Here is a 26,038-nt window from a genome sequence, read left to right on the forward strand (position 1 = left end):
CTGTATGTTAAAACGAGAATTTTTAACTAATTCTAAAATCTATTAGAAGCCAATGTAAAGAATATAAAACAGGAGTAATGTGAGCATGTTTGCTGGAACGTGTCAGTAGTCTGGCTGCGGCATTTTGTTTGGCTTGGAGGCAGAAAGAGACGATTTGCAGATCGTTAGATGAAGGAACCTTTAAATACAAGCGCGTCCATGCTCACAGGTGTACACACCGGTGCTCACACACTTTCTCCCCTTTCTCTTCCCCACTCAAGTCTGTCCCGTATTTAGCAAGTGATAATAAAATAAAATAAACAATAGGGCTGGGATGGTCCATTTGGTAAAGTAAATCCGTTGGGCATCTTTCTTCACCTTTAGACAATAATTCTGATGCAAAAGAACCAAACGGGACAGGCAGGAAAAAAAAGAGAGGATTTGTCCAAGCTGGTGAACAGATTTTACATGTGGGTTAAGGCCCAGAGAAGAATCCAGTATTATTTCGAATGTTTGGCTCAGCAGGAGGACAGAAAAGCAGAATGTGGTTGAGGAGGAGCTGTGATCATGGTCTCAGCCTTGTTCATGTTTAAAACAAGGATATTTCTATACAAAACAATGTCACGTGTACAGATGTGTGATCTAAAAACACGAGGACTTACATGTTAGCTTTAATCTTCCGGTTTAACAGCAGTCCTTCCCTTTAAATCTACGCTCTCTTCTTCCTCTCCTGTCTTTCTCATCTTTCTCCATCTCTGAGTGAAGTTCGCTCTCTTTCTTTTCTTTCCATGTGAGATGCAGCAGTTGGACTTTCAGCTGCAAACTGTTGTTCTAACTGCAGATTGTAGATAGTTAAGTTTAGGATTTTTTTGGATCTCTCAGTCATGCAAGTGTAGCTGAGAGTAAGTTGATGTAAGAGGCTTTGCTCATCAGATCAGCTTCTCAGGCCACAAATGATGATTGCATGCTACTGGCACATTACGCTCAGCTGCAAAGTCTGTGCAGTAACAGGTTCTGTGACACACAACAAGCTCACACTGCAAGCAGAAAACCATCTCTGTGCAGAAGAAGTTGCACTTGGTGGAAAGTGTCCCCAGTACATTTGTTAAGGGCGAGATTTAGAGCGACTGAAAGTCGCAGGAAAAGATCTTTCCTGAAAGCTGCTGATGGCTGAGAATGCAGCCGGACGTCTGCTAATATGTTCCTATAGTTACAAATCTGTCTGCTAGCAAATGTATGTTGTTGTGTTACAAAGTCTGAGGGCCAGCAGAATACAACACCTTTGTATTCCTATCGCTGATGTCTATGTATTGATGAAAGTCACAAATACACTATATTTTGAATTATATGTTAGTGTTTAACTTTCATTTAATACGTTTCAATGAGTTCATACTTTTGCTTTTGCATCTTTCAGGGGCCGATGTGATTGGTTTCGATGGGCACGGGGTCATCTCCTACCGCTTCAGGAGTAAAAAGTTAAAAATTGTGAAGGACGTCATCTCTCTGAAGTTTCGCACCACAGCAGGAAACGGGGTGCTGCTTCACGGAGAGGGGCAGCAAGGGGACTACATTTCCCTCGAGCTTCACAGAGCGAGACTGCTGCTCAGCATCAACTTAGGTAGCTTTCTAATCTTCCTGGTGTTTGTATCAGAGCGAGTTCTGTTAAACTTTATTAACCACTGATTTCATGACTGATGTGATGTGTCTGTCCAGGCAGCAACCAGAACGGTTCTATTCAGGGTCACACGGCTGTGACCAGTGGAAGCTTGCTGGATGATGACCACTGGCACTCTGTTGTCATCGAGCGTTACCGCAGGAATGTCAATTTTACTTTAGACCGCCACACTCAGCAGTTCAGAACCAATGGAGAATTTGATCACCTGGACCTGGACTACGAGGTACACCCTCCACACGGCTCAGTGAATCATACATTTGACTTAAACTGTGAATGTGTGTGTTCTCATTTAGCAGGAACCTGTTTATTCATGTGTAATCACTTTGGTTTTAAATGTGCTATAGAAATAAAACGTGCTTCCAGCCATCCGCTCTCTTCTGCTTATCCTTGTCAGGGTTGAGGGGGTTTGGATCCTATGATTTACTTATTTAATGAAGTACTTGCTAGGTTCTAAGAATCCTCTCCAAAGTCTTAATTGAAGAGGAAAATATCTTCTTAGTTTGGATGTCACCTCGAAAGGAAGACACACAATGTTTGTTCACATATAAACCGTATTATATGGAGGTAGTCTGACTTTCAGCTCCTCGTCTCCAGCATGATTTAGGTTCTGCTGATGTTTATGGTTATATTAGGCATGCAGTGAAATCTGCTACTTCCTTTTAATGACTTTAACTGAGGCTTCAGTGTTTAGAGGACACGTGTGCACAGGTACGCATATCTGCTGCTAATGTATGTCCTAGTTATCCATCAGCCCTGTCAGCCGGAGCACAGGTTCCATCGTTCAGTTATATTCAGGGCACTGTGCACAGTACACCATTAAGAGTAACTCTGCAGTCACTGCTTGAACAGATTGTTGGTGAAGCTGGAGGAAGAAACTTACCTTTGACAGGAAAAGTAAAGATTCTGGCAGAAATGAACCCACTCGTCATGTTTCACACACAGTTCCTGCTTTGGCACAGCAACAACACAACACTGTCATGATAAAGCTTTCACAAATAATTAGGTCACTTAGTTCAAATGCCTGGGGCTCAATTATTTTGTGAAAGATCAGCTCAATATTTAAGATATTGTCTTTCAAAAGAATTTGACCATTTAATCATTTAGGCTACATAAATTCACATCACTTCATCGTTTCAAAAACATTACTGAATGGCTGTTTGGGAGCTCAGGGCGCATTTAAAAATAGAATACTTTGTGGTGGACATCGTAGCGTGACCTCAGGATCACATCTAAGAGCTACTGTCAGCCAACATTTGTGTTCATGTTTTTAAATCAGAATACTTGTTAAAATTAAGCATTTTTGCCCGTGTTTACTTTGTTTACTGTTTATATTTACATTATTATCCAGTGTTTTTGTTTGTTTGTTTCTTTGTTCTTGTACTCAAGAGTTTTTTTGATACTTCTGATACTCTAGTGTGAGAGTGAGACAGGTACAAAGTTGAGGCTGGAAGCAACAGAGGTAAGTGAGCTTAAATACCTGGTCAACCATCCAAGGACAGACGGTGCACGCAAAGCATGAAGAAGAGTGTGCAGAGAGGCAGCGAGGGTCGAGACGGGTGTCTTTGTAACAGGATTGCAGCAAGAGTGCAAGTGAACACAAAATGCAGTTTCTAAATGAAGGTGTTTCTTACTAAAAGAAATCCAAACCTGCATGATTGACCCTAAACCCAATGACTGGTTGGGCCACGCTTGTCAGCAACAACTGCAGTCAAGTCTTTGTTGTTTGTTTAACGTGCAAAAAAATCTGAAGTCAGGAAGGAGGCAAACAGTTTGTAACAACACTGTACGGAGCTTATCTCACTGTGTATATTTGATAGTCCGTTTATTCCTGCTGGTGTTCCTACAGTTTACAACATTACTGCGGTTCATCTGTGTAACGCCTGAAATGTTCATTTACTCTTCACAGTTGAGTGAAGTGGTTGTTGTCTGCTGTTATTAGCAGACCTTAAAAAGCGAATCGTTTGACTCTGTGTGGTTGCAGAGATGCAGAATCCCCCAGTGTTGCTTTGTGTTGTGTTCCTCAGATCAGCTTTGGAGGACTTCCTGTGTCTGTGAAGCCAACCTCAGGAGGCAAAGAGAACTTTGTTGGCTGCATGGAGGGAATTACCTACAACGGGGAAAACATCACTAGTCTGGTGCGCAGGAAGAAGGTTGACACCACCAGCTTTGTAAGAAGTGTCTTCTCTTTGAGTTCATGTGCCCAGCCTTGTGTAAATGTAGACTCGAATGCTGCAATGATCTTAAAAACCCTTTTGCAGTTTTTCTGTTATTTGGCAGTTTGCATCTTTTCCTAAACTAAATATGTCATGGCCACTCGTCTGTGGAGGAAAACTCTTCTTCAGCTTCAGTAACATGCCTCGATTCGTCGTGACCCAAACAGCTCTAAACGTACTTTTTAAACCATATATTACTGTTGTTTGTGTTAACCTCTGCCAGACAATGTAAAATATTTTTCTTCTTTATTGGGATCTTCTTAAATAACAAAGTTAATTGAGTGGATTTAATTGTTTGTTGCTCCTGTGGATTTGTCCCAAACAGTCTCTAACCTGAACACTTTCGACCTGTCAGAACATTAAAAGGAGCTCCGGTAGTTTCTTCACTGTTGCTCAAACTCCTGACCAGTGTTGGTCAAATTACTTGAAAAAAGTAATCAGTAACTAATTACCGATTACTCCCCCAAGAAAGTAATCCCATTACTTTACTGGTTACTGATTTTCAAAAGTAATTAATTACTTAGTTACTTTTTAAAAACACGATTTACAACCTGAAGAGGTGATAAAGTGATAGATCTTTCAGCCCAATTCTACTTTTTCTGCATAATCCATCACACAAAATGTAATCAAATGGAAAAGTCTCTTTTTAAAACTTGTTTTATTAGTTTTAATCTTTTAACTTTATGCATCAAGCAAACATGTAATTATATGCAACATTCTCTGACTGGAAGAAATTTGTTTAACATTTAAACCTATTTTCTGCACATTCCAGCTCATAAAATAAAATATTTTTTGTGTTTACACTCAGTCTTTCAAATAGATGCAAGTAAAACACAGCAGAAAATAAATAAAGTCAAAGACTCAGCGGTCCTGTTGCTCTATTTTCACCTGTAAAGCAGGAGTGGGGTAGGCGGAGGTTTACCCTGGTGCAGGTGTGCCGCGGTCAGTGGAAGGATACGGCAGTTTCTCTGTGAGTTTCCCATTACGTCGTAGCTACTCGGTGCTTGTTGGAAGTTTAGGGTTTTTGTCGCTGTAAAAAGAAGTTTTCTTCCCACGCACAGCGGACACTAATGTTTTTGTCACTTTTTTTGTTACTTCCACGCTTTAAACGCTGCACGCTCATACTCTCTCCCACACTTGATATATGATCCATTGTTGATCTGCACACAGCTGTTGTCACCAATGGCGCTCTTGCTTACGTCACTGTCATGAGACATTCTCGCAAAAAATCACGGTTTTAGTAACGCAGTAACGCAGCGTTCCTACGGGAAAGTAACGGTAATCTAATTACTGTTTTTGCAATAGTAATCCCTTACTTTACTCGTTACTTGAAAAAAGTAATCAGATTACAGTAACGCGTACTGCCCATCTCTGTTCGTCACAACAACAGTCACTGTTATACAATATTATGGTCAACAGTATCAAGTGCTCTTCAAAGTAAAACACTTCCTGTAACAAGCTTTTACAATAAAATAAATAATTACCATTAACTGTTTGAACACATTTTCTACATATTCACTGCAGTAATGAGAAGCAGAGCATGTTTTAGTGTTTCCTGCATGTCCAAGTAGTAACACGTAAAAGATCAATAAATCACAACATCCTCCCAGCTGATTAACAGCTGTTCATCCGTGTCCAGCTGCTTCAGTGCGTTTACTCATCTCGAGTGGATGCAGTAACTGAGCAGGTCTGTGCAGCAAGCTTTAAACTGTGAACAATGCAGGAACAGCTGTGTCCGAGGAAATGCGTTTGTCTGGGCGAGTTATTCTCTCCAACCAGGACAACATCGCCCACGTTCATCACACTGGGTGTTTTTACTGGTAAAAGCCACCGACCTTCTGGTTAGTGGCCGACCTGCTCTGCCACCTGAGCTACAGCTACCTCCAAGTGCTCACAGCTCTGGAACTGTGCAAAGAGGACAGAGGCCTCAATATCGCCTCTACTTCTGTCAGTATACTAGTGAGCTCCTCAAAGTTCAGCGAAGCCCTCCCAGGACACTCCTTAGATTTGTTTTCACAGAGTTCTCAGGCTTTTCCCAGAAGCCACCCCACCAAGCTGCTCGCTCAACAATAAACTGAAGAACGTCTCTGATGGTCTGCTCTTTCAAATGTCATGAACAAGCCTACATAACCTTCGTCTTGCAATAAATCTCTTTACTTTACAGTTCTAAATAAACCACCCCAGTGATGGTGCATTGAACAGTGCAGTGTAATCACAGGCTGCCAGTTAACCACAGTGAATCTGTGATTCGTTGGCAGCACCCATGGGTGTTGCTATCTGAAACTAAAACCAGAATACTGTAGCCTCCCACACTAAGACTGTGGTTGTCCTCTAAGAATGGATTTTGAATCTCTCCTTCCTCAGGTGGCACATTTCTTGTCTGAAACTTGTCTAACTCGTTAGAGCTAATTTTGATTGCCGGTTCTTTTTTCCACTCCATAGTAACCACTGTGTTTTTAGCTCAGATGTTCAAACTGAGTGGACTTCCTAGTCTGTGACTAGACTGGCTTTTAGTAACGTATTCACTGTGAAAATGTCCGAAATGTAAAAAACAGACATGCACGTGGATCCACGCGCCCAACATTTGATGACGTTCATGTTACTCAGACCTACGCTGGCCCTAGAGGACTCGCAGAAGGGGAAATTATAGCATCAAGTCTTTATTCCACACACTCTGAGCACCTAAACTGCCTGACAACCGTTTTCAATTTAGAATCACCAAATAAAATGAAGTTTCAAAATAAAAGTCTGTTAGGTACTGTCTCCATAAATCTCTTTATCGGTTTCTTTCTTCCACTGTAGCGTAACCTGACATTTTCCTGCTCCGAATCCAACACCTCCCCAGTTTTCTTCAACTCCACATCCTTCCTGCGGCTGCCGGGTCAGACTGACAGCGACACCCTGTCAGTCAGTCTGTCTTTCAGGACGTGGAATCCCAACGGCCTTCTGATGTTCACCGCCCTGGCGGATGGCTGGGTGGAGCTGGGCCTGACGGAGGCAAAAATCACCGTCTATATGAATGTGACACAGAAGAAGAACACACGTATAGACATTTCATCAAGTGAGCTCAGCTCGTTGGTTTTCGGTTGTTTAATTATTATCTCGAGGTCCTTTTTGGTCTCTTTGTCTTCACTTCGATCGCTGTTGTGTTTTCCTGTTAAACTTTTCTTCATGTGTTTTTCCTCATAGGTTCAGGTCTGAATGATGGACAGTGGCATAGTGTCCACCTGAATGCACTGGAAAACTATGCAATGCTGACAGTTGATGGAGATGAGGCCTCCACAGTTAGAACAGCTATCCCCATCCAGATCCAGACTGGAGGAACATATTACTTTGGAGGTGTGTTAAGTCTAATTGTTGAATGTTGTCATTGTGTTTCTTAAATTTGTAAAGTCTTAGTTCAAGCAGTAGAAAAGAGATCCCTGTGATCCTGAGCACCTCTGCAGCCTCTCTGTGCTGGGGGAGGTTTTATTGTAGACACATCCTCTCTGACAGATCTGCTTCTTGTGTTGTTGCTTCCTGCTTCTATGACCCTTTTGGTCAGGAGGAGGTCACACACACACACACACACACACACACACACACACACACACACACACACACACACACACACACACACACACACAGTGCCTTGTCTTAGAACCATTGGGGGCTTTTACATGGGGAGGTGCTTGTGTTGTGTAAACTGTAACTGTCGTGGGAATAAACAGCTGTGAGGAAGCTGCTCTTTGAAGGATTTGGGCTACAGACAGCTGATGAGCACTAAGCTCCACCGCCTGGTTCTGACCAAAGCTTCCCTCGTTAGCGGCTGAAGATGTTCTGTCTTGTCTTGTGTTCTTCATGAGGAATACGTCTCTAAACTAGCGGCGCCTGTGGAAACACAGACTCAACAAGGTGATTACTGAAAAATGGGAGTAAACATGATCCAGAGTAATTTGATGTTTTATCAAGTGTGTCCAAGTTTTCTCTTCTCTCCTAAAAACACAGTGTGAGAAAGCAGCACTGATGCAAGTGTGAATTTAAAACGTGCAATAACAGGCTATGACTGCGTGCTACATCCGCGTGGGTAAAATTAGTCCAAGTTTCTTGATTATCAAACAAAATGAAAGTAGATGTTTGTTTTGTCCTGAAGCACAATGACTTTATTTTCACAGAAGCTCGCATCGACCTTCAAGACCCGATTTTTGGTGCCTGAAATAATTGCATGTTTTGAATCCTGCTTAAATGAGATTAAACCGTGCCGTCCTCACCAGCTTCATTCCAGTATACTTCTGCTGGTGATAATAATGCCTTTGCTGCTCTCCGTCTTTGTCTAGGTTATTTTCTGCAAACTAACACCAGATCACATCAGCGCTCCTTCCAGGGCTGCATGCAGATGATCCACATAGATGATCACCTGGTGGACCTCAAGGCGGTGGAGCAGGGCCTCATTGGAACTTTTGAAAATGTCAGCCTAGATATGTGTGCCATTATAGACAGGTATTTATCCCAGAAGTCCAAAGCTAAGATTGTAATAAAGAATTAAAAGCACAGTGGATTGTTGTTGGGACCTCCATCAGGCTGGAGGGTGGAGAGGGGTTGAAGTCGTGTTCTCACTGAGTTTCCTGCTGTTTCATGTGTCGCGGTTCGAATTTTGAGGAAGAGACATACGACTGAAAGTCCATAGTGGGTCAACACAAATGATTTTATTAAAACACATATATGTGGTGAAAATGGGCTCTGCGAAACATCAGGCTCCATCTCCCCCTGACAATAGGTGGGTGTGATATTTATACTTATGATGACCAGTAACTCCAGCGAGGACATATTCTAAAAAGGAACCGCTACTTCCTCTGTTCCTCCAGATGCTTCCTGTTATTACACTTTTCTAGACTTACACAACATTTGCAATCAGTTTACCCAGACAGGCTATGTGTCTGTGTCGTTAATCTAAGTGCATGACCCCCCTCTAAGTCATCTGTTACCAGGCAAACATCCACAGCACAGGGCACACGGCCTTTATTTCCTTTCTTAAACAATCATAGAAAATATATGTTAAATTGTATATATATAAGCAATCCTTCCAGCTTGAACTTTGCTCCACTGATCGGCCAGACATCGCGCTGCCCGTAGCTTCAACCCTTTAATTATGCAATATGTGTGTAACATGATTACAGTTGCCCCTGCAATGAAAGATTATGTGCTTACACCTGAAATACAGACTTTACTGTAACCTCACCAGTTTCAATAAATGTGTCAATGAAATGACAATAATGATAAATCATAAATGATGCAACAGTAATAATAAGGATTATGGATGTAAATTAATATTTCATCTCGACACATGTCAGGTGTGTTCCAAACTACTGTGAGCACAGCGGCCGCTGCTCTCAGACGTGGGACGCATTCACCTGCAACTGCAGTGGCACTGGCTACACTGGAGCTACTTGTCATACCTGTAAGTGCAGTTATACTCTGGCATTTGTTTAATTAATGGTAATCCTAATGTTATGTTAATCATAAGACTGGTTTTTAGTTAGTTGGTTATTTCATGATCTATTTGCTCAGGTTCCCTGAAAAATGTTAGATTTTTTAAAGATGCTCGGATTCTTTATCAAGTTCATTCTTTTAGGCTGAAGGTAGCTGTGAACATCAGTGTTTTTGTTTTTTAATCTCTGCCCACTCAGTGGTACAGTCAGGGCAACCGCCCAGATCCTGTTAGCATCTAGTTCTAAGGCTTTCATTCTGCATTTATCCATCAAATACACTGTTCCTCCCTTTATTCAAATACTGTACCATTATTATTACTACCAATATTTTCCATGCAACCTTACATGGCTGCAGACACAAGTCACAATACTGAAAGGTACCAGCAGCAGTCGTTGAGGCTGCCAGTAGAGTAAATTCCTGTGACTGAACTGAGTGCCCAGGGTTACTTTTCTAGACGTTTCCAGCTCTGGGACGGGCTGCTGACTTGTGTCATATTGGTGCCAACTTTTTGGCTTTTGCGTCTGACTCTATGGTGAAAATGGATGCACACAGACAGACTATACCTTGCTTCCCCTGATAGCACTGTATCAGCAATCATGTGAGGAGTATAAGCACCAAGGCAAGAGTTCGGGGAGCTACTGGATAGACCCAGATGGCAGCGGCTCTATAACCCCCTTCAGAGTCCACTGTGACATGACAGGTAAGATATTCAATCTTTATTTAAACCAGCATGAAGAATATATTCCAGCACAAATTACTTCAGGTTTATCATGTGACTGATTGTATTTAGGTAAATCTGTGATGTAGAAGGAGCAGAGAATATTTACATGTCGGTTGTTTTTCTTAGAGGATGTGGTTTGGACCACGCTGAGGAACGACCTGTCTCCTCAGACGTCAGTATCCAGTGCAGACAAGGGCAACGCAGTGCTGCAGATTTCTTACAATATGACTGAGGAACAGGTACACACTTAATGTTACACACTCCGTTTCCTACATGCACTGCACTTTTTCTTTTTTAACAAAACAGTTTGCTAACAATAAACATGCAGACACAAAACTGAAGTAGAAACAAAGTTCATCTTCTAAGCATTGTTAATCAACTGTTCAGCGTTACAGATATTTTGGGGAGAAGTCCAACGATTCGATGGGTTCATAAGCAGAATCGTGTTGGTCGTACGGGGCTGGCTGCTTGAGTCACAGGTTTTTATAGTCATGTTAAACAGTTGAACCTGTTCAGGACTAGATGGCCTTAATCAGTCCACAGTGCTCTAAACAATAAAGAAGAACCCAGCTGTTCGGTTGGTTTTCATTCCAACACACGTCACAGACCGTAAATATCACAGACTAAGAAATGTTCTTAGCAGACAAATGACAAATCAGCATACTCGTGTCTGTCTCGTGTGTCCAGATGTTGTCAGTAACCAGCAGTGCAGAGTACTGTGAGCAGTACGTCGCCTACGCTTGCCGAATGTCCCGCCTGCTCAGCGGTCCAGGTGATGATGCCTATTATCGACCTTTTCACTCACTATAAAGAATGTGTTTACTCTGTTCATCAGACTGCCCATCATTATTATCATAACACATACTGTAAACATTAAAGTGATATTTTTGAATGGTGCGTGTGTTCAGAAGTGTTTAAGTAGCAGTACACTGTAGCTGTTTGGTTCGACCTCCAGATGGCGTCCCTTTCACTTGGTGGTTCGGAAGAGCCAATGAAAAGCATTCTTATTGGGGGGGTTCAGGACCAGGGATCCAGAAGTGTGCCTGTGGTATTGAACACAACTGTACTGATTCCAAACACTACTGCAACTGTGATGCAGACCTGCGTGCCTGGTGAGTGTACCCTCACTCAGCCGCTCAGCTGAGCTGTATCGTGTTACAAACTAGAGTTTATAGTTTCATCCTGTAGGTCAGGGGTCGGCAACCTTTCTGATGATGAGTGCATCTAAAGTTTCCTCAGAAGTCAGTGTGCCATATGACTGCATTAGCAATACATTTAATAACGCTCTATATTAACAGTTACACACTATATAGAAAAACTTTACAGAATTATATTTGTTCACAGATGTTGGCAGCTGTCAGCGAATAGTTATCAGCTGTTTGGAAACAAAAAAAAGACTTTTTATCCATAACAGCAAATGAACTGAACAACAGAAAATGCAAATGCTGTTTATCCTCACAACAATGTTAACAGACGCTGTTGTGACAGTGATGCACAGTCTTGTTGGTATATGTATGATTTCTATACATTTTACATCAGACAAAAACTTTGGTTGTAAAATTCAGATAATTATTTAAACAAGAATAAGAAAGTATATCTTTGTGCCCCCCTCTCCCTGTTAATGCCCTACCTGCCCCCCTGGCAAAACTTTGCTAGACCCGCCCCTTAGAAAAGGATCCTGGTGTTATTTGTCTCTCAGAAACAGTTCATAACTTCAACTCATCCATGTCACCTAAAAGGTAAACCTGTTTCTCCATCACAGCTCTGATGGTTCAGTAAGGACATCTCCTGGTTTCATCTTCATGTTTCCCTCTCACCACATATCCAAACCAACATCATGACCAGCAGCTTTACAGCTGTGGCTCCAGCAAACATCAGCTGATACTAGAAAGTAATATTAAATACATTCTAACAACAGCTGATCAAGCTTAAACGTGCTGCTGTTGTTTAGCGCGACATCTGCTGGTTTCTTCTTTCTGGCGCAAAGTGGACGATAAACAAACAAGAGAGAAAAGCTGATCAGCTGATCATTGATCAGTTTCATGATTGAAGTAGAAACATGAGAGAGGGGGGAGAATGAGAGAAGAAGAGGCAGCTGTGCAGCGTAAACACAGAGTAACTCCAGCTTTGTGTCTTTTTCATTGTAGCTGAAGTTCGGGACAAACTGTTCTTTTTCAGCTCAATACGAAACGCGTAATATTTTCTCTGAATGCGGGACGATTCAGTTTTTTACGGAACATTTGGCAACTCTACTAACTAACCTTATGAATAAAATAAAGTTCACTATCAGTAACATTATCGCACCACCCAGCTGTATAGAAACTCCGTCATCCTAGCTAGTACGCAGTACGAGTTATTGTAACTGACAGTAAAAAGTCAGCACAACGAAAACAAACTCCACCTAAACTTGGTTTATATCTGACCCAGATAGACTGCAGGTCATAACTTCTTAGCTGAAGTTCAGTTCACCTGACACTCGGACCGGTGGCCACCTCGGGTCTCTCCTCCTCCTGCCTCCCCTTCCCTCATCCACCTGCTGCCTCTGTGGAAGCTCTAAATAACTGAGTTATTTTTACACATCTTCCAGCATCTGGCCAATTCACCACCTTTCCTTGTTTATAACGTTACAAAACCCCCAAAACAACAAGCAAAAAAACAACAGAAAACCATCGGCCCATAAAAACGAAAAATCACATGGCCAGCCCAGCTATGGTCGTGCCATCAGTTAACCCTTCGCGTGCCACAGGGTTGCTGACCCCTGCTATAGATTATAATCCTCATAATCCTCACTCAGTGTTTGAATGAAAGCTTGTGCCAAACCCTGATCAGCCCTTCAGTACTTTCTTAAATGTATATGTGAATGATGTAATAACACAAATTAGACAAAATTGATTTAAAAAATCAAATCTAAAGTAAAGGAAATATTTTTAGCTGACATAATCCTGAGCTGACTGTCATGTCTTCTTTCTGTGTGTGTCCGTGTATGTAGGAAGGAGGACTCAGGCCTGTTGGTCTACAAAGACCACTTGCCAGTCAGTCAGGTTGTGGTTGGTGATACAAGCAGAGCTGGATCTGAGGCCAAACTAACCATAGGGCCACTCAGATGCCGAGGGGACTGTGAGTCTCTCTCTCTCACACACACACACACACACACACACACACACACACACACACACACACACACACACACACACACACACACACGTATTTCATGTTGTTTCATAGACAAATATATTTTATATCTTGTGGTTATTTTCTATAGCAAACTTCCGGAATGCGGCCTCCTTTACAAGCCCCGCCTCTTACCTCCACTATCCTTCTTTGAGAGATGAAACCAGCACTGACATCTCTTTCTACTTTAAGACGTCCTCTACTCATGGAGTCTTTCTAGAAATCCTGGGAAGCACCAGCTTCCTTCACATTGAGCTCAGAGGTGGGTCAGTGTGTGTGTACTACTGTAATACTGTTGAGACCTTTGCACATGTGCAGTTGAGATATTAGGTCCTTTTTAAAGATATAATCCCCAAAGGTTGATTCTGTTCATCTGGACGTTTTCAGTGGGAGAAATGTGTCGTGACTCATCAGCTGACTTCTTCAGTCTCAGCTGATAAACACTGCATTTGCATAATGACTGAAACCAGCTGACTGAATGAACAATGGGCTGTGAGGTCAGTTCATTGATCAGCTGAGACTGAAGAAGTCAGCTGATGAGTGACGACACGTTTCTCCCACTGAAAACGTCGTTTTAAAATATCTGTTGTTTTATAATAATATTCCTTAAGTGAAACATGTATAATGTAAAAAATATTGGTCCCAGCATGGAGCCCTGTGGAACTCCATTCATAACTTTTAAATTCAAATTCAAATTCAAATTTTATTTGTCACACACACACAACCATACACAGTATGACATGGGGGTGAAATGCTTGTAGCTGTACAATGCCCGACCATTAAATGACAGAAGAAAAGTTTTACAATATTTACAATTTACTACAAAAATTTACAAATTAACTTAGGAATTTACAGTAAAGAATGTGCAAATAGCAGAAGAGATTATAAAGATAAGGATTATAAATTATAGGAATTATAGGATTATAGGAAATGTGTGGTGGTGCGTGTGGTGACGTGTGTGAGAGTCCAGTCCTACACCTGGTTCAGGGCCCGAATAGCCTGGGGGAAGAAGCTCCTCCTCATTCTCTCTGTTTTGGCCTTAAGGGAGAAGTGTGTGAAGAAGACTCCCGTTTATATGGATAAATTGGAGTCTATCAGATAGATATGATTCAAACCAGCACAGTGGTGAGTTCTAATCTCTGTAGTAAAACATTGTGCACTGAGGTCTGTCAGGACAACCATGGAGAGGAGTCTGCTATTAGAACCCATAAGTAGATAATTCATAACCTTCACTAGTGCTGCTCCTGTGCTACGATGCACTTTAAGTAAACCATTAAATAAACCGTTCCTTTGCAAATGCAAATGGTCAGTGTTTGGTGACGTCTCTTTCAAAACATTTTGAAATGAAAGGAAAGTGGGTCTATATTTAGCTAAAACATTTGGATCAAGTAAGAGCTTTTTGAATAAGGATTTAAAAGCCTGTGGTATGTAGCCTGTAAACGGAGATAACTTAATCATCAGTGTTTATTACTATCTGTCTCTAGGAGATGAAAATTTTAACTATTTCCAATGTTTGACATGTTTGACTCCACAGCCGACTCAGTGGTTTTATTCTCTTTTGGCATTGGCACTGAGAAGATGGAGCTCAGTGTCCGCTCACAAGTGCCGTTAAATAATGACCAGTGGCATCGTGTGGAGGCTGAAAAAAACATCAAGGAGGCAGTGCTGCAACTTAATGGACAGCACAGAATGGTCAGGCCCACCACCTTACAGGGCCATGCAAAACCAGAGCTCTACAGTGATCTCTATGTTGGTAAGACTTGTGTGCCACATATGTTTATGGTCCCATTTGGACTCATGAGGAGTATGTTACTCTTCTTCATATATGTCTTCAAACCGCAATGAACAAGCATGTGTGCTTCATTCAGTATATTTGGTCTTTTTTTTTTATGTTTTAAAATGTTATGTTGTGATCATCAGAGTCTGAACTATAAAAAATCTTTTAAGTTTTTGTCTGAATTTATTAATGGCTGCAGATCATCCAAATATAAAAAAAATGTTAATGGTCCTGACTTTGACGACAAATTTCCCAAAGGGTGAGAAGGTGCTATCGGGCATGGGGCGACCATGCCCGATAGCACCGTGGCTCAGGGGGTTGGGAAGCGTATCTGTAACCGGAAGGTCGCCGGTTCGATCCCCGGGCTCTCTGTCCTGGTCGTTGTGTCCTTGGGCAAGACACTTTACCCTACCGCCTACTGGTGTTGGCCAGAGGGGCCGATGGCGCGATATGGCAGCCTCGCTTCTGTCAGTCTGCCCCAGGGCAGCTGTGGCTACAACCGTAGCTTGCCTCCACCAGTGAGTGAATGTGAGAGTGAATGAATAGTGGCATTGTAAAGCGCTTTGGGTGCTTTGAAAAGCGCTATATAAATCCAATCCATTATTATTATTATTATCACCGCTCTGGTGGGGAACGAGCCTGAGTTAGTGCGTGAGGTTGAGAGGTACCGGCTAGATATAGTCGGGCTCACCTCTACGCATGGCTTGGGCTCTGAAACCAGCCTCCTGGAGAGGGGTTGGACTCTGTCTCAGTCTGGAGTTGCCCCTGGTGAGAGGCGGTGGGCTGGGGTGGGTATTCTAATATCCCCTCGGCTTGCTGCCGGTATGTTGGGGTTTTTCCCGGTGGATGAGAGGGTTTGTTCCCTGTGCCTTAGGGTCGGGGAACAGGCTCTGACTGTCATCTATGCGCCGAGTGGCAGTTCAGAGTACCCAGCCTTCTTAGAGTCCCTGGGGGGGGGGTGCTGGAAGGTGCTCTGTTGTCCTGCTGGGAGACTTCAATGCTCACGTGGGTAACGGCAGCGAGACCTGGAGGGGCGTGATTGGGAGGAACTGCCTCCCTGATCTGAACCCGAGCGGTGTTTTGTTATTGGACTTCTGTGCAAATCACAGTTTGGCCATAACGAACACCTTGTTCGAACATAAGAGTGTCCATAAGTGCACGTGGCACCAGGACGCGCTAGGCCGCAGGTCGATGATCGATTTTGTAATTGTATCACCAGACCTGCGACCATATGTTCTGGACACTCGGGTAAAGAGAGGGGCTGAGCTGTCAATTGATCACCACCTGGTGGTGAGTTGGATCAGGTGGCGGGGGAGGACGCTGGACAGACCCGGTGCACCTAAACGCGTAGTGAGGGTGTGCTGGGAACGTCTAGCAGAGGCCCCAGTCCGCGAGATCTTCAACGCACACCTCCGGCAGAGCTTCAACAGCATTCCGAGGGAGACTGGGGGACATTGAGTCCAAATGGACCGTGTTCAGCGTCTCCATCGCCGAAGCTGCTGCATTGAGCTGCGGCTGCAAGGTGGTTGGTGCCTGCCGTGGTGGTAATCCCCGAACCAAATGGTGGACACCAGAGGTGAAGGGAGCCACCAGGCTGAAGAATCACACTCCTCTGCCTTCCTTGGGAAAGTCTATGCCAGGGTGCTGGAAAGGAGAGTTCGTCCGCTAGTCGAACCTCGGATACAGGAGGAACAATGCGGTTTTCGTCCTGGTCGCGGAACACTGGACCAGCTCTTTATCCTCTCAAGGATACTTGAGGGTGCATGGGAGTTTGTCCAACCAGTCTACATGTGTTTTGTGGACTTGGAGAAGGCATTCGACCGTGTCCCTCGGGGTGTCCTGTGGGAGGTGTTGCGGGAGTATGGGGTGTCTGGCCCATTGCTACGGGCCAGTCGATCCCTATACAACCGTTGCAAGAGCTTGGTTCGCATTGCCGGCAATAAGTCGGACTCGTTCCCGGTGGGTGATGGGCTCTGCCAGGGCTGCCCTTTGTCACCGGTTCTGTTCATAATTTTTATGGACAGAATTTCTAGGCGCAGCCAAATGGCGGAGGGATTTCACTTTGGTGGCCTCAGAATCTCATCTCTGCTTTTTGCAGATGATGTGGTTCTGTTGGCTTCATCGGGTGAGGGCCTCCAGCTCGCACTGGAACGGTTCGCAGCCGAGTGTGAAGCAGCGGGAATGAGGATCAGCACCTCCAAATCTGAGGCCATGGTTCTCAGCCGGAAAAGGGTGGCGTGCCCACTCCGGGTCGGGGATGAGTTCCTGCCCCAAGCGGAGGAGTTCAAGTATCTCGGGGTCTTGTTCGCGAGTGATGGGAGAAGGGAGCCGGAGATCGACAGACGGATTGGGGCTGCGGCTGCAGTAATGCGGACGCTGCACCGGTCCGTCGTGGTGAAGAGGGAGCTGAGTGTAAAAGCGAAGCTCTCAATTTACCGGTCGATCTATGTCCCTACCCTCACTTATGGCCACGAGCTGTGGGTAGTGACCGAAAGAACGAGATCGCGGATACAAGCGGCAGAAATGAGCTTCCTCCGAAGGGTGGCTGGCCTCTCCCTTAGAGATAGGGTGAGAAGTTAGGCCATCCGGGAGGGGCTCAGAGTAGAGCAGCTGCTGCTCCACATTGAAATCAGCCAGCTGAGGTGGTTCGGGCATCTGACAAAGATGCCTCCTGGGCGCCTCCTGGGTGAGGTGTTCTGGGCATGTCCCAACACCTTGGTGTTCCCCCGGATAAGCTGCAGGAGGTGGCTGGGGCGAGGGAGGTCTGGGCCTCTCTGTTTAGGCTGCTGCCCCCGCGACCCAGCCTCGGATAAAGCGGATGAAGATGGATGGATGGATGGATGGACAAAATAATAATCAAATCACCAGAATTATGCTTATGTACTTATACTAATTACCCTACTCTAATGCTAATATTAGGGTGGTGAGTTGGATCAGGTGATGGGAGAGGATGCTAGACCTAAATGTATAGCGAGGGTGCGCTGGGAATGCCTGGCAGACGCCACAAGATCTTCAGCTTCCACCTCCAGCAGAGCATCTACAACACAGGTGTCCAGCTCCAGGTCTCGAGGGCCGGTGTCCTGCAGGTTTTAGATATGTCCTTGAACCAACACAGCTGATTTAAATGGCTAAATTATCTCCGCAACATGTCTTGAAGTTCTCCAGAGGCCTGGTAATGAAGTAATCATTTGATTCAGGTGTGCTGACCCAGGCCCTCCAGCAGGACACCGGCCCTCGAGGCCTGGAGTTGGACACCCCTGATCTACAGCATTCTGAGACACGAGACACTGAGTCTAAATGGACCTGCATTGCTGAAACTGCTGCACTGAGCTGCAGCTACAAGGTTGTTGGTACCTGTTGTGATGGTATACCCTGAACACCAGAGGTGGACACTAGGGGTGAAGGGAACCACCAGGCTTTAGATGGAGTCCTATCGGGCTTGGTTAGCCTGTGGGACTTTGGAGGCAGCCAATAGGTACTAACAGGCCAAGTGGAATGTGGTGACGGCAGTGGCTGAAGCAAAAACTCGGGTGTGGGAGGAAAGACAATGGAAAAAAACTTCCAAACTGCCTTGAAGAGATTCTGGCAAACTGTCAGGCGACTCAGAAAGGAAAAGTGGTGCTCTACCTGCACTGTGTATAGTGTGCTGACTTCGCTGCTGACTTCAATTGGGGTGGCTGTAGCTCAGGAGGTAGAGTAGGTTGTCTAGGTTCGATCCCTGGCACCTCCAGTCTAAGTGGGGCATGAGATGTCATTATTTTCTGATTTCTGTACCGTTAGCTGGAAGCCACTGCAGACTGGAGCACACGAAAAACAAGAAACTCATTCAACAGTAATGTGCTAATCTGCATATCACATTGAATTACTCGTTATTTGAAGGTGTTCTTAATGCTGTTTTGGATTATTCTGCCTTACATCTATACCAGGTGCTTCAAGTGGTCAAAGGGGTTTTCTGGGCTGCATGCGAGCTCTGAAGATTAATGGTGTGACCTTTGACCTGGAGGAATGGGCAAAAGGGACTCCAGGTGTGAATCCAGGCTGCCAGGGCCACTGCAACAGCTACAGGATGCACTGCAGAAATGGAGGAAAGTGTGTAGAGCATTACAATGGTTACTCCTGTGACTGTTCCCTTACTGCTTACGATGGACCCTTCTGCACTGATGGTATGACCAACACCCTGTTTGAGATTAGATGGGTTCAGATTTAATAATCAATAAGAATTTCCGCTATGTTTTAATGTTCTTTATTCTTTAATTATACCTTAGATGTAGGCGGCTACTTTGAGACGGGGACATTGGTGCGTTACGACTTGCTGCCAGAGGGGGGACCTTTTGCATTGAGGGACGTGAAGAGTCTGTCAGGTGTTGGTGTTTCAAGTGAGGCCAACCTGACTAAGGAGGAGCTTGTGTTCAGCTTCAGCACCTACAGTGCTCCCAGCATTCTTGTCTACATCAGTTCCAGAACTCAGGACTACTTGGCTGTGGTTCTCAGACACAATGGTAGGCTTATTAGTGTCGTATCTGATACATTTAATGTGTTCTCATCTTTGTAAACTTTATCTAGGGTGGTCTCCATGCCAAATATACTTGGGAGAGATACTCAGCCCAAGTGGCACTCTGATGCATCGGAGTGTCGGTGTAAATGTTAGATAGCAAGCACCTTTGTAGAAGAACAATTGAAAAAAAGTGCTTGTGTGAATGGATGAATGAGGCAAGTTGTAGAAAACACTTTGAATGCTCAGAGTAGAAAAGCACTATGTAAGAACCAGTCCCTTTACCATTTATGAACTGTAAGAAATGTACGTATTTCTTTGTGTTTTCAGGCACTCTCCAGATCCGCTACAGCCTTGGAAGACTCACAGAACCGTATACCATAGATGTTGACCATCGTAACATGGCCAACGGTCAGCCACATTCTGTCAACATAACTAGGAACTTAAGGGAGATACGGCTACAGGTTAGTGAATCCTGCCACTACAATACGCGATGAATTGCAAAATGCAGTCAAGTTAATAATAAAAGTCTTCAGCTGAAAATTCTTTTAGTTTGAAGCTGTAGCAAATATTTAATAGTGAGTATTAAGTTTGTATTAGGAGTGATTTAATGCAGCACTTTTTGCTGGAATGTCATCAAAGACACAATTTATAACAAAGACTTATTATATAGAATAATTATTTACATGCTGTTACCCCTGTGTTACTGAGATATGTATGTGTAAGTTCTTTGTCGCTTTCACAAATTTTTTTCCATGTGTAAATAGAAATAACAGAAGCTAGGAATTTTTCTTTAGCTGGCGATACACGCTGCTTCAAAACTTAGTATTAGAAAATATACACTAACCACTATCAAACGTTTGGACACAGCTTCTCATTTAACGGTTTTTCTTTATTTTCATGACTTTTTACATTTTAGATTCTCAGTGAAGGCATCAAAACTATGAATGAACACATGAAATTATGTAGTAAACAAAAGTGTGAAACAACTCAAAACATGTTTTATATGTTAGATCCTTCCTAACAGCCGCCCTTTGCTTTGATTCCTGCTTTGCTCACTCTTGGCGTTCTCTCCATGAGCTTCATGTCACCTCAAATAGTTTCCAACAGTCTTGAAGGAGTTCAGAGGTGCTGAGCACTTGTTGGTCCTTTGCCTTCACTCTGCGCTCCATCTCATCCCAAACCATCTCCACTGGGTTTATGTCAGGTGACTGTGGAGGCCAGACCATCTGGTGCAGCACTCCATCACTCTCCTTCTTGGTCAAACAGCCCTCACACAGCCTGCAGGTGTGTTTGGGGTCATTGTCCTGTTGAACAATACATGATGGGATGGCATGTTGCTGCAGGATGCTGTGGTAGCCATGCTGGGTCAGTGTGCCTTCAGTTTTAAATAAATCCCCAACAGTGTCACCAGTAAAGCCCCCCACACCAGCAAACCATCAACTCCATGCTTCATGGTGGGAACCATGCATGTAGAGACCATCGTTCACAAAGACACGGCAGGTGGAATCAAAGTTCTCCAATTTGGACTCATCTTGTGTTTCTTGGCCCAAACAAATCTCTGCTTGTTGCTTTTCCTTAGTCGTGGTTTCTCAGCAGCTATTTGACCATAAAGGCCTGATTCCCACAGTCTGCTCTGAACATGTAGAGATGTGTCTGCTACTGGAGCTCTGTGTGGCATCTATCTGGGCTCTAATCTGAGCTGCTGTTAACTTGTGATTTCTGAGGCTGGTGACTCGGATGATTGTATCCTCAGCAGCAGAGGGACTCCTGGTCTTCCTTTCCTGGGGCGTCCTCATGTCAGACAGTTTCATCGTAGTGTTGATGGTTTTTCTGACTGCACTTGGGGACACATTCAAAGTTTTAGCAGTTTTCTGGACTGACTGACCTTCAGTTCTTACAGTAATGATGGGCTGTTGTTTCTCTTTACTTAGCTCATTGGTTGTTGCCATAATATGAACTCTAACAGCTGTCAAACATGGCTGTCAGCTGTGCACCAACCTGACTGCTGCACAACACGACTGATGGTCCCAACCCCATTAAGAAGGCAAGAAACTCCACCAATGAACCAGGCTCACCTGTGAGGTGAAACCATCTCAGGTGACGACATCATGAAGCTGAGAGAAGGCCGAGGGTTTGCAGCTGGGTGGCTACTTACAGGAATCTAAAATATAAGACATATTTAGTATGGCTTATGTTCAAGTTAACGCAGCTTTCACAGTATCAAAAAAGTAACACTGGCACTAATCGTATCACTCAATGCAGCATTTGACAAAGTAAGCTGGAAATTTCTGTTTGCAATATTTAAGAAATTTGGATTTGGAGAATCATTTATCAGTTGGATAAGAGCGTTTTACACATCGCCAGTGGCCACAGTCACCACCAATGGGTTAATTACACAAAGCGTTACTCTTCACACTGGTGCCAGGCAAATATGTCTAGCTGCTACTATAAGACAAAATGGCAATATTAAAGGTATTTCAATGTCTAATATACAACAAAATTCTTCTTTATGTAGATGTTTTATTGCTCCTTCAGGATCCCCACTCTTTGCAGCAAACATTTGGGTTATAGATTTGCTTTCAGAAGTCTCAGCTTCTCTATAACCTGGTCGAAATCCACTATTTTGCCACTCTGTATGGATGAGGAGGACCGGGCAGATCTTAAATATTAAATATTAATGTTTCCTCCAAGCTGACCACATCCTGTTCAGCATGAATTTCACCCCCTTGCTTAAATTGGTTCAAAAGAATCATCCATCCATCTGTCCGTCCATCCATCCGTCCATCCATCTGTCCATCCATCCATCCGTCCGTCCGTCCATCCATCCGTCCGTCCATCCGTCCATTTCACAGGGAAAGAACCTTTTATTAGATTATATATCCTAAGAAAAAAAGTCACCTGCTCTCAAACAGAAATCAGCTGAGTTCAATAAAAACTGGTCCATTATCATCACTAAAATAATGTATGCTACTGCCTGATATATCTTAATTATTTTTTTCCCTCTCTCCTCGTCTCCCATTTCACATCCTAATCACCTCTAACCACCTTTGATTCCCCCTTGTACACAAACAAAAAACAAAAACGCAAAACCGTTTAACCTGATCACCGATCCACTTATAAACAGGCTTTCTCCTTTGGCTCTGGGGGCTAATCTAAAGGGGGCCATACACAGGGTTCCCTCCAATCAGGTCTGGGGGCAGCCCAGAGCTCTATGGGCCTAACTCCAAAAAGGAAGAGAGCAGTGGGTGCCAGTGGCTTGGGATGTAGAGCAGATTGTCCAATAAACAGAGGGCTGGTGGTTCGAATTCTGCTCCATACCAGTCGTATTATTACCAGTCATTCAAGACTTCAACACTGGTGTGAGTGGGTGAATGAACCAAGTTAAGTAAAGCACTTTGAGTGTTTAGAAAAGAGCTATATACGAACTAGTCCATTTACCAAAAAGGAGGGGGGCGTATGAAAGGAAAGAGAAAAAGACCTTTCCTACCCTGCAGGCAAAGCCTCTGAATCATCCCTCCAGCTTATTTTAGCAGAATACCGCTGTGAGCTATTATATTCTTCTTATAACGATGTTACTGTTGTCATGGTCATGACTGTTATTGTTCATAGCTGGTCATTGGTCATACTTATGGCTATTATTATCGTCATTATTATGATTGATGGTGATAATACTGAGTTAATGTTGCTTTAACTATTATTATCATTATTGTTATAATTGTCTCCTAAATTACATTAATCCTGGACTGAATACATTAACACGTCACGCTCACTTCACTCTCACTACTCACAATCACACTTGTATTATTTTCTTCCAACTCTTATATCTTATCATAATTATTATTATTATTATCATGATAATAAAAAAGAAAGTAGTAAAATTAAGGAAAACCATTAAATAGGAATGTGTGTCCAAACCCTTGACTGGTAGTGTATATATTTCTTAAAGTCACTACTTTGAGATAAGCTGCTAAAGGTGCTAGTTTGATATATTGATAGTCAGAGTAGAAAAATGTATTTAAACCCTGAGTTCACCTGAATTGCAAATTGTAATTAGTTGCAATTGTAAATTACATCTGCTGAAAGAATAATTCTATTATAAAAAGTATGTCTGTGAAGGTTCTCAGTCATCCAGGTCATCGTAGTCTAAGGAGCTTGCAAAGAAAAGCGTCTGGACTTCTTTAAGTTGCTTGAAGACGTTTCACCTCTCATCCGAGAAGCTTCTTCAGTTCTAAGGTCAAATGGTGGAGAGTCCCAGATATAAACCTAGTGGGAGTTTCCCCCCACAGAGGGACAAAAGGACCCTTGATGATCCTCTAATCGCCTGAGTCAAGGTGGGAAACTGGGCCCAATCAGCCAGAGTTTCGGGTGTGTTCATTGTGAAACCTGGCCCCACCTTATCATGTGAATTCCTGAGGTCAGATGGCCCAGGATGTGAGTGGGCGTTAAGGCGTCTGGGGAGGGATCTCAAAACTGGATTATAGATGGCAGAGAGTTGGTGTCGTAAGCCCCGCCTCTGTTCAAAGATGGTCGCTCACAGTGGACATAGATGCTTCTTTCACTCCTCTTTCAAACCATCTGTCCTCTCTGTCCAAAATGTGAACATTGGCATCCTCGAAAGAGTGACCTTTGACCTTTAGATGCAGATGGACTGCTGAGTCTTGTCCTGTGGAGGTGGCTCTTCTGTGTTGTGCCATGCGCTTGTGAAGTGGCTGTTTGGTCTCTCCAATGTAGAGGTCTGAGCATTCCTCGCTGCACTGTACAGCAAACACCACATTGTTAAGTCTGTGTTTTGGCGTTTTGTCTTTCGGGTGAACCAGTTTCTGTCTGAGTGTGTTGCTGGGTCTGAAATACACTGGGATGTCATGCTTGGAGAAAACTCTCCTGAGTTTCTCTGATACACCGGCTACATAGGGGATGACAATGTTGTTGCGTCTGTCCTTCTTATCCTCCCTCGCTGGTGTCTGATCTTCTTTTCTGTGCCTCTTTGCTGACTTTAAGAACGCCCATTTAGGGCGTTCTTTATAAAAAGTACATCAAGTACATCAAATTATATTAAAAAACTAGTTTTTAGCTTAAACAAACTTCTTTTCACCAAATCAAGGACAGGAGTCTTAAAACTTGCCAAAGTTTAAAGAAGATTCAGTTTATCAGTTAAACTTGACTGTTGCTTTTCTCTGTCCACATTATCCAGCTGGACCATTATCCAGTGTCCACATATACGCTGCCTGAGGCCTCTGACACCCAGTTCACTTTGGTCAAAAGTATCTTTCTTGGCAAAGTCTTTGGTGAGTCTAGAGATTTGTGTGTGTGTGTGTGTGTGTGTGTGTGTGTGTGTGTGTGTGTGTGTGTGTGTGTGTGTGTGTGTGTGTGTGTGTGTGTGTTTATATGGCTCCTGTTTTTGCATGACTGACTCCATGAAGGGATGCTGAGTGATGTTCTATGATCTGAATATTGTCCTATTTATTCTTGTACCAGTCACTTATTAACTTTTTTGTGTGCCTTTTTTCCTACCTGAAATGATGAGCTTCTACTTCTTAGAATCCAAATATGTTTTGTGTTGAAAAAAATAAAATAAAAATGAAGTAAAAAGTAGAAATGGCATTTAGCTTTTACTGTTTCTAATATCATTAGAGCAACACTACAGGGTGAGCCATTTATGTGGATACACCGTAATAACATGGGAATGGTTGGTGATATTAAAGTCCTGTTTGTGGCACATTAGTATATGTGAGGGGGCAAACTCCTCAAGATGGGTGGTGACCATGGTGGCCATTTAGAAGTCGGCCATCTTGGATACAACTTTTGTTTTTTCAGTAGGAAGAGGGTCATGTGACACATCAAACTTATTGGTAATGTCACAAGAAAGACAATGGTGTGCTTGGTTTCAACGTAACTTTATTCTTTCATGAGTTATTTACAAGTTTCTGACCACTTGTAAAACATGTTCAATGTGCTGCCCATTGTGTTGGACTGTCAATGCAACCCTCTTCTCCCACTCTTCACACACTGATAGCAACACCGCAGGAGAAATGCCAGCACAGGCATCCAGTATCCGTAGTTTCAGGTGCTGCACATCTCGTATCTTCACACCATAGACAGTTGCCTTCAGATGACCCCAAAGATAAAAGTCTAAGGGGGCAGATCGGGAGACCTTGGGGGCCATTCAACTGGCCCACGACGACCAATCCACTTTCCAGGAAACTGTTCATCTAGGAATGCTCGGACCTGCACCCATAATGTGGTGGTGCACCATCTTGCTGGAAAAACTCAGGGAACGTGCCAGCTTCAGTGCATAAAGAGGAAACACATCATCATGTAGCAATTTCAAATATCCAGTGTCCTTGAGGTTTCCATTGATGAAGAATGGACCCACTGTCGTTGTACCCCATATACCACACCAAACCATCACTTTTGTTGTTCCAACAGTCTTGGAGGGATCCATCCAATGTGGGTTAGTTTCAGACCAATAGCGGTGGTTTTGTTTGTTAACTTCACCATTCACATAAAGGTTTGCCTCACTGAACAAAATCTTCTGCGT

The 26,038-nt window shown here is 43.5% G+C and overlaps 1 protein-coding gene across 1 annotated transcript in view; it reads left to right on the top strand.

The window, feature by feature from the left end:
* Positions 1-26,038, top strand: part of cntnap2b (contactin associated protein 2b) — a 48,592-nt gene that overhangs the window by 15,784 nt on the left and 6,770 nt on the right. The window contains exons 5-22 of the mRNA XM_026150331.1: positions 1,394-1,597; positions 1,693-1,877; positions 3,679-3,822; positions 6,670-6,928; positions 7,057-7,206; positions 8,184-8,346; positions 9,198-9,304; positions 9,917-10,036; positions 10,184-10,296; positions 10,745-10,829; positions 11,013-11,169; positions 13,047-13,174; positions 13,320-13,490; positions 14,763-14,981; positions 18,932-19,168; positions 19,271-19,504; positions 19,828-19,961; positions 24,692-24,785. Coding sequence (XP_026006116.1) covers positions 1,394-1,597; positions 1,693-1,877; positions 3,679-3,822; positions 6,670-6,928; positions 7,057-7,206; positions 8,184-8,346; positions 9,198-9,304; positions 9,917-10,036; positions 10,184-10,296; positions 10,745-10,829; positions 11,013-11,169; positions 13,047-13,174; positions 13,320-13,490; positions 14,763-14,981; positions 18,932-19,168; positions 19,271-19,504; positions 19,828-19,961; positions 24,692-24,785 — 2,904 coding nt within the window. The remainder of the gene's footprint in view (positions 1-1,393; positions 1,598-1,692; positions 1,878-3,678; positions 3,823-6,669; positions 6,929-7,056; positions 7,207-8,183; positions 8,347-9,197; positions 9,305-9,916; positions 10,037-10,183; positions 10,297-10,744; positions 10,830-11,012; positions 11,170-13,046; positions 13,175-13,319; positions 13,491-14,762; positions 14,982-18,931; positions 19,169-19,270; positions 19,505-19,827; positions 19,962-24,691; positions 24,786-26,038) is intronic.

Source organism: Astatotilapia calliptera, chromosome 18 (assembly GCF_900246225.1).
Source record: "Astatotilapia calliptera chromosome 18, fAstCal1.2, whole genome shotgun sequence".
Lineage (NCBI taxonomy): Eukaryota > Metazoa > Chordata > Actinopteri > Cichliformes > Cichlidae > Astatotilapia > Astatotilapia calliptera.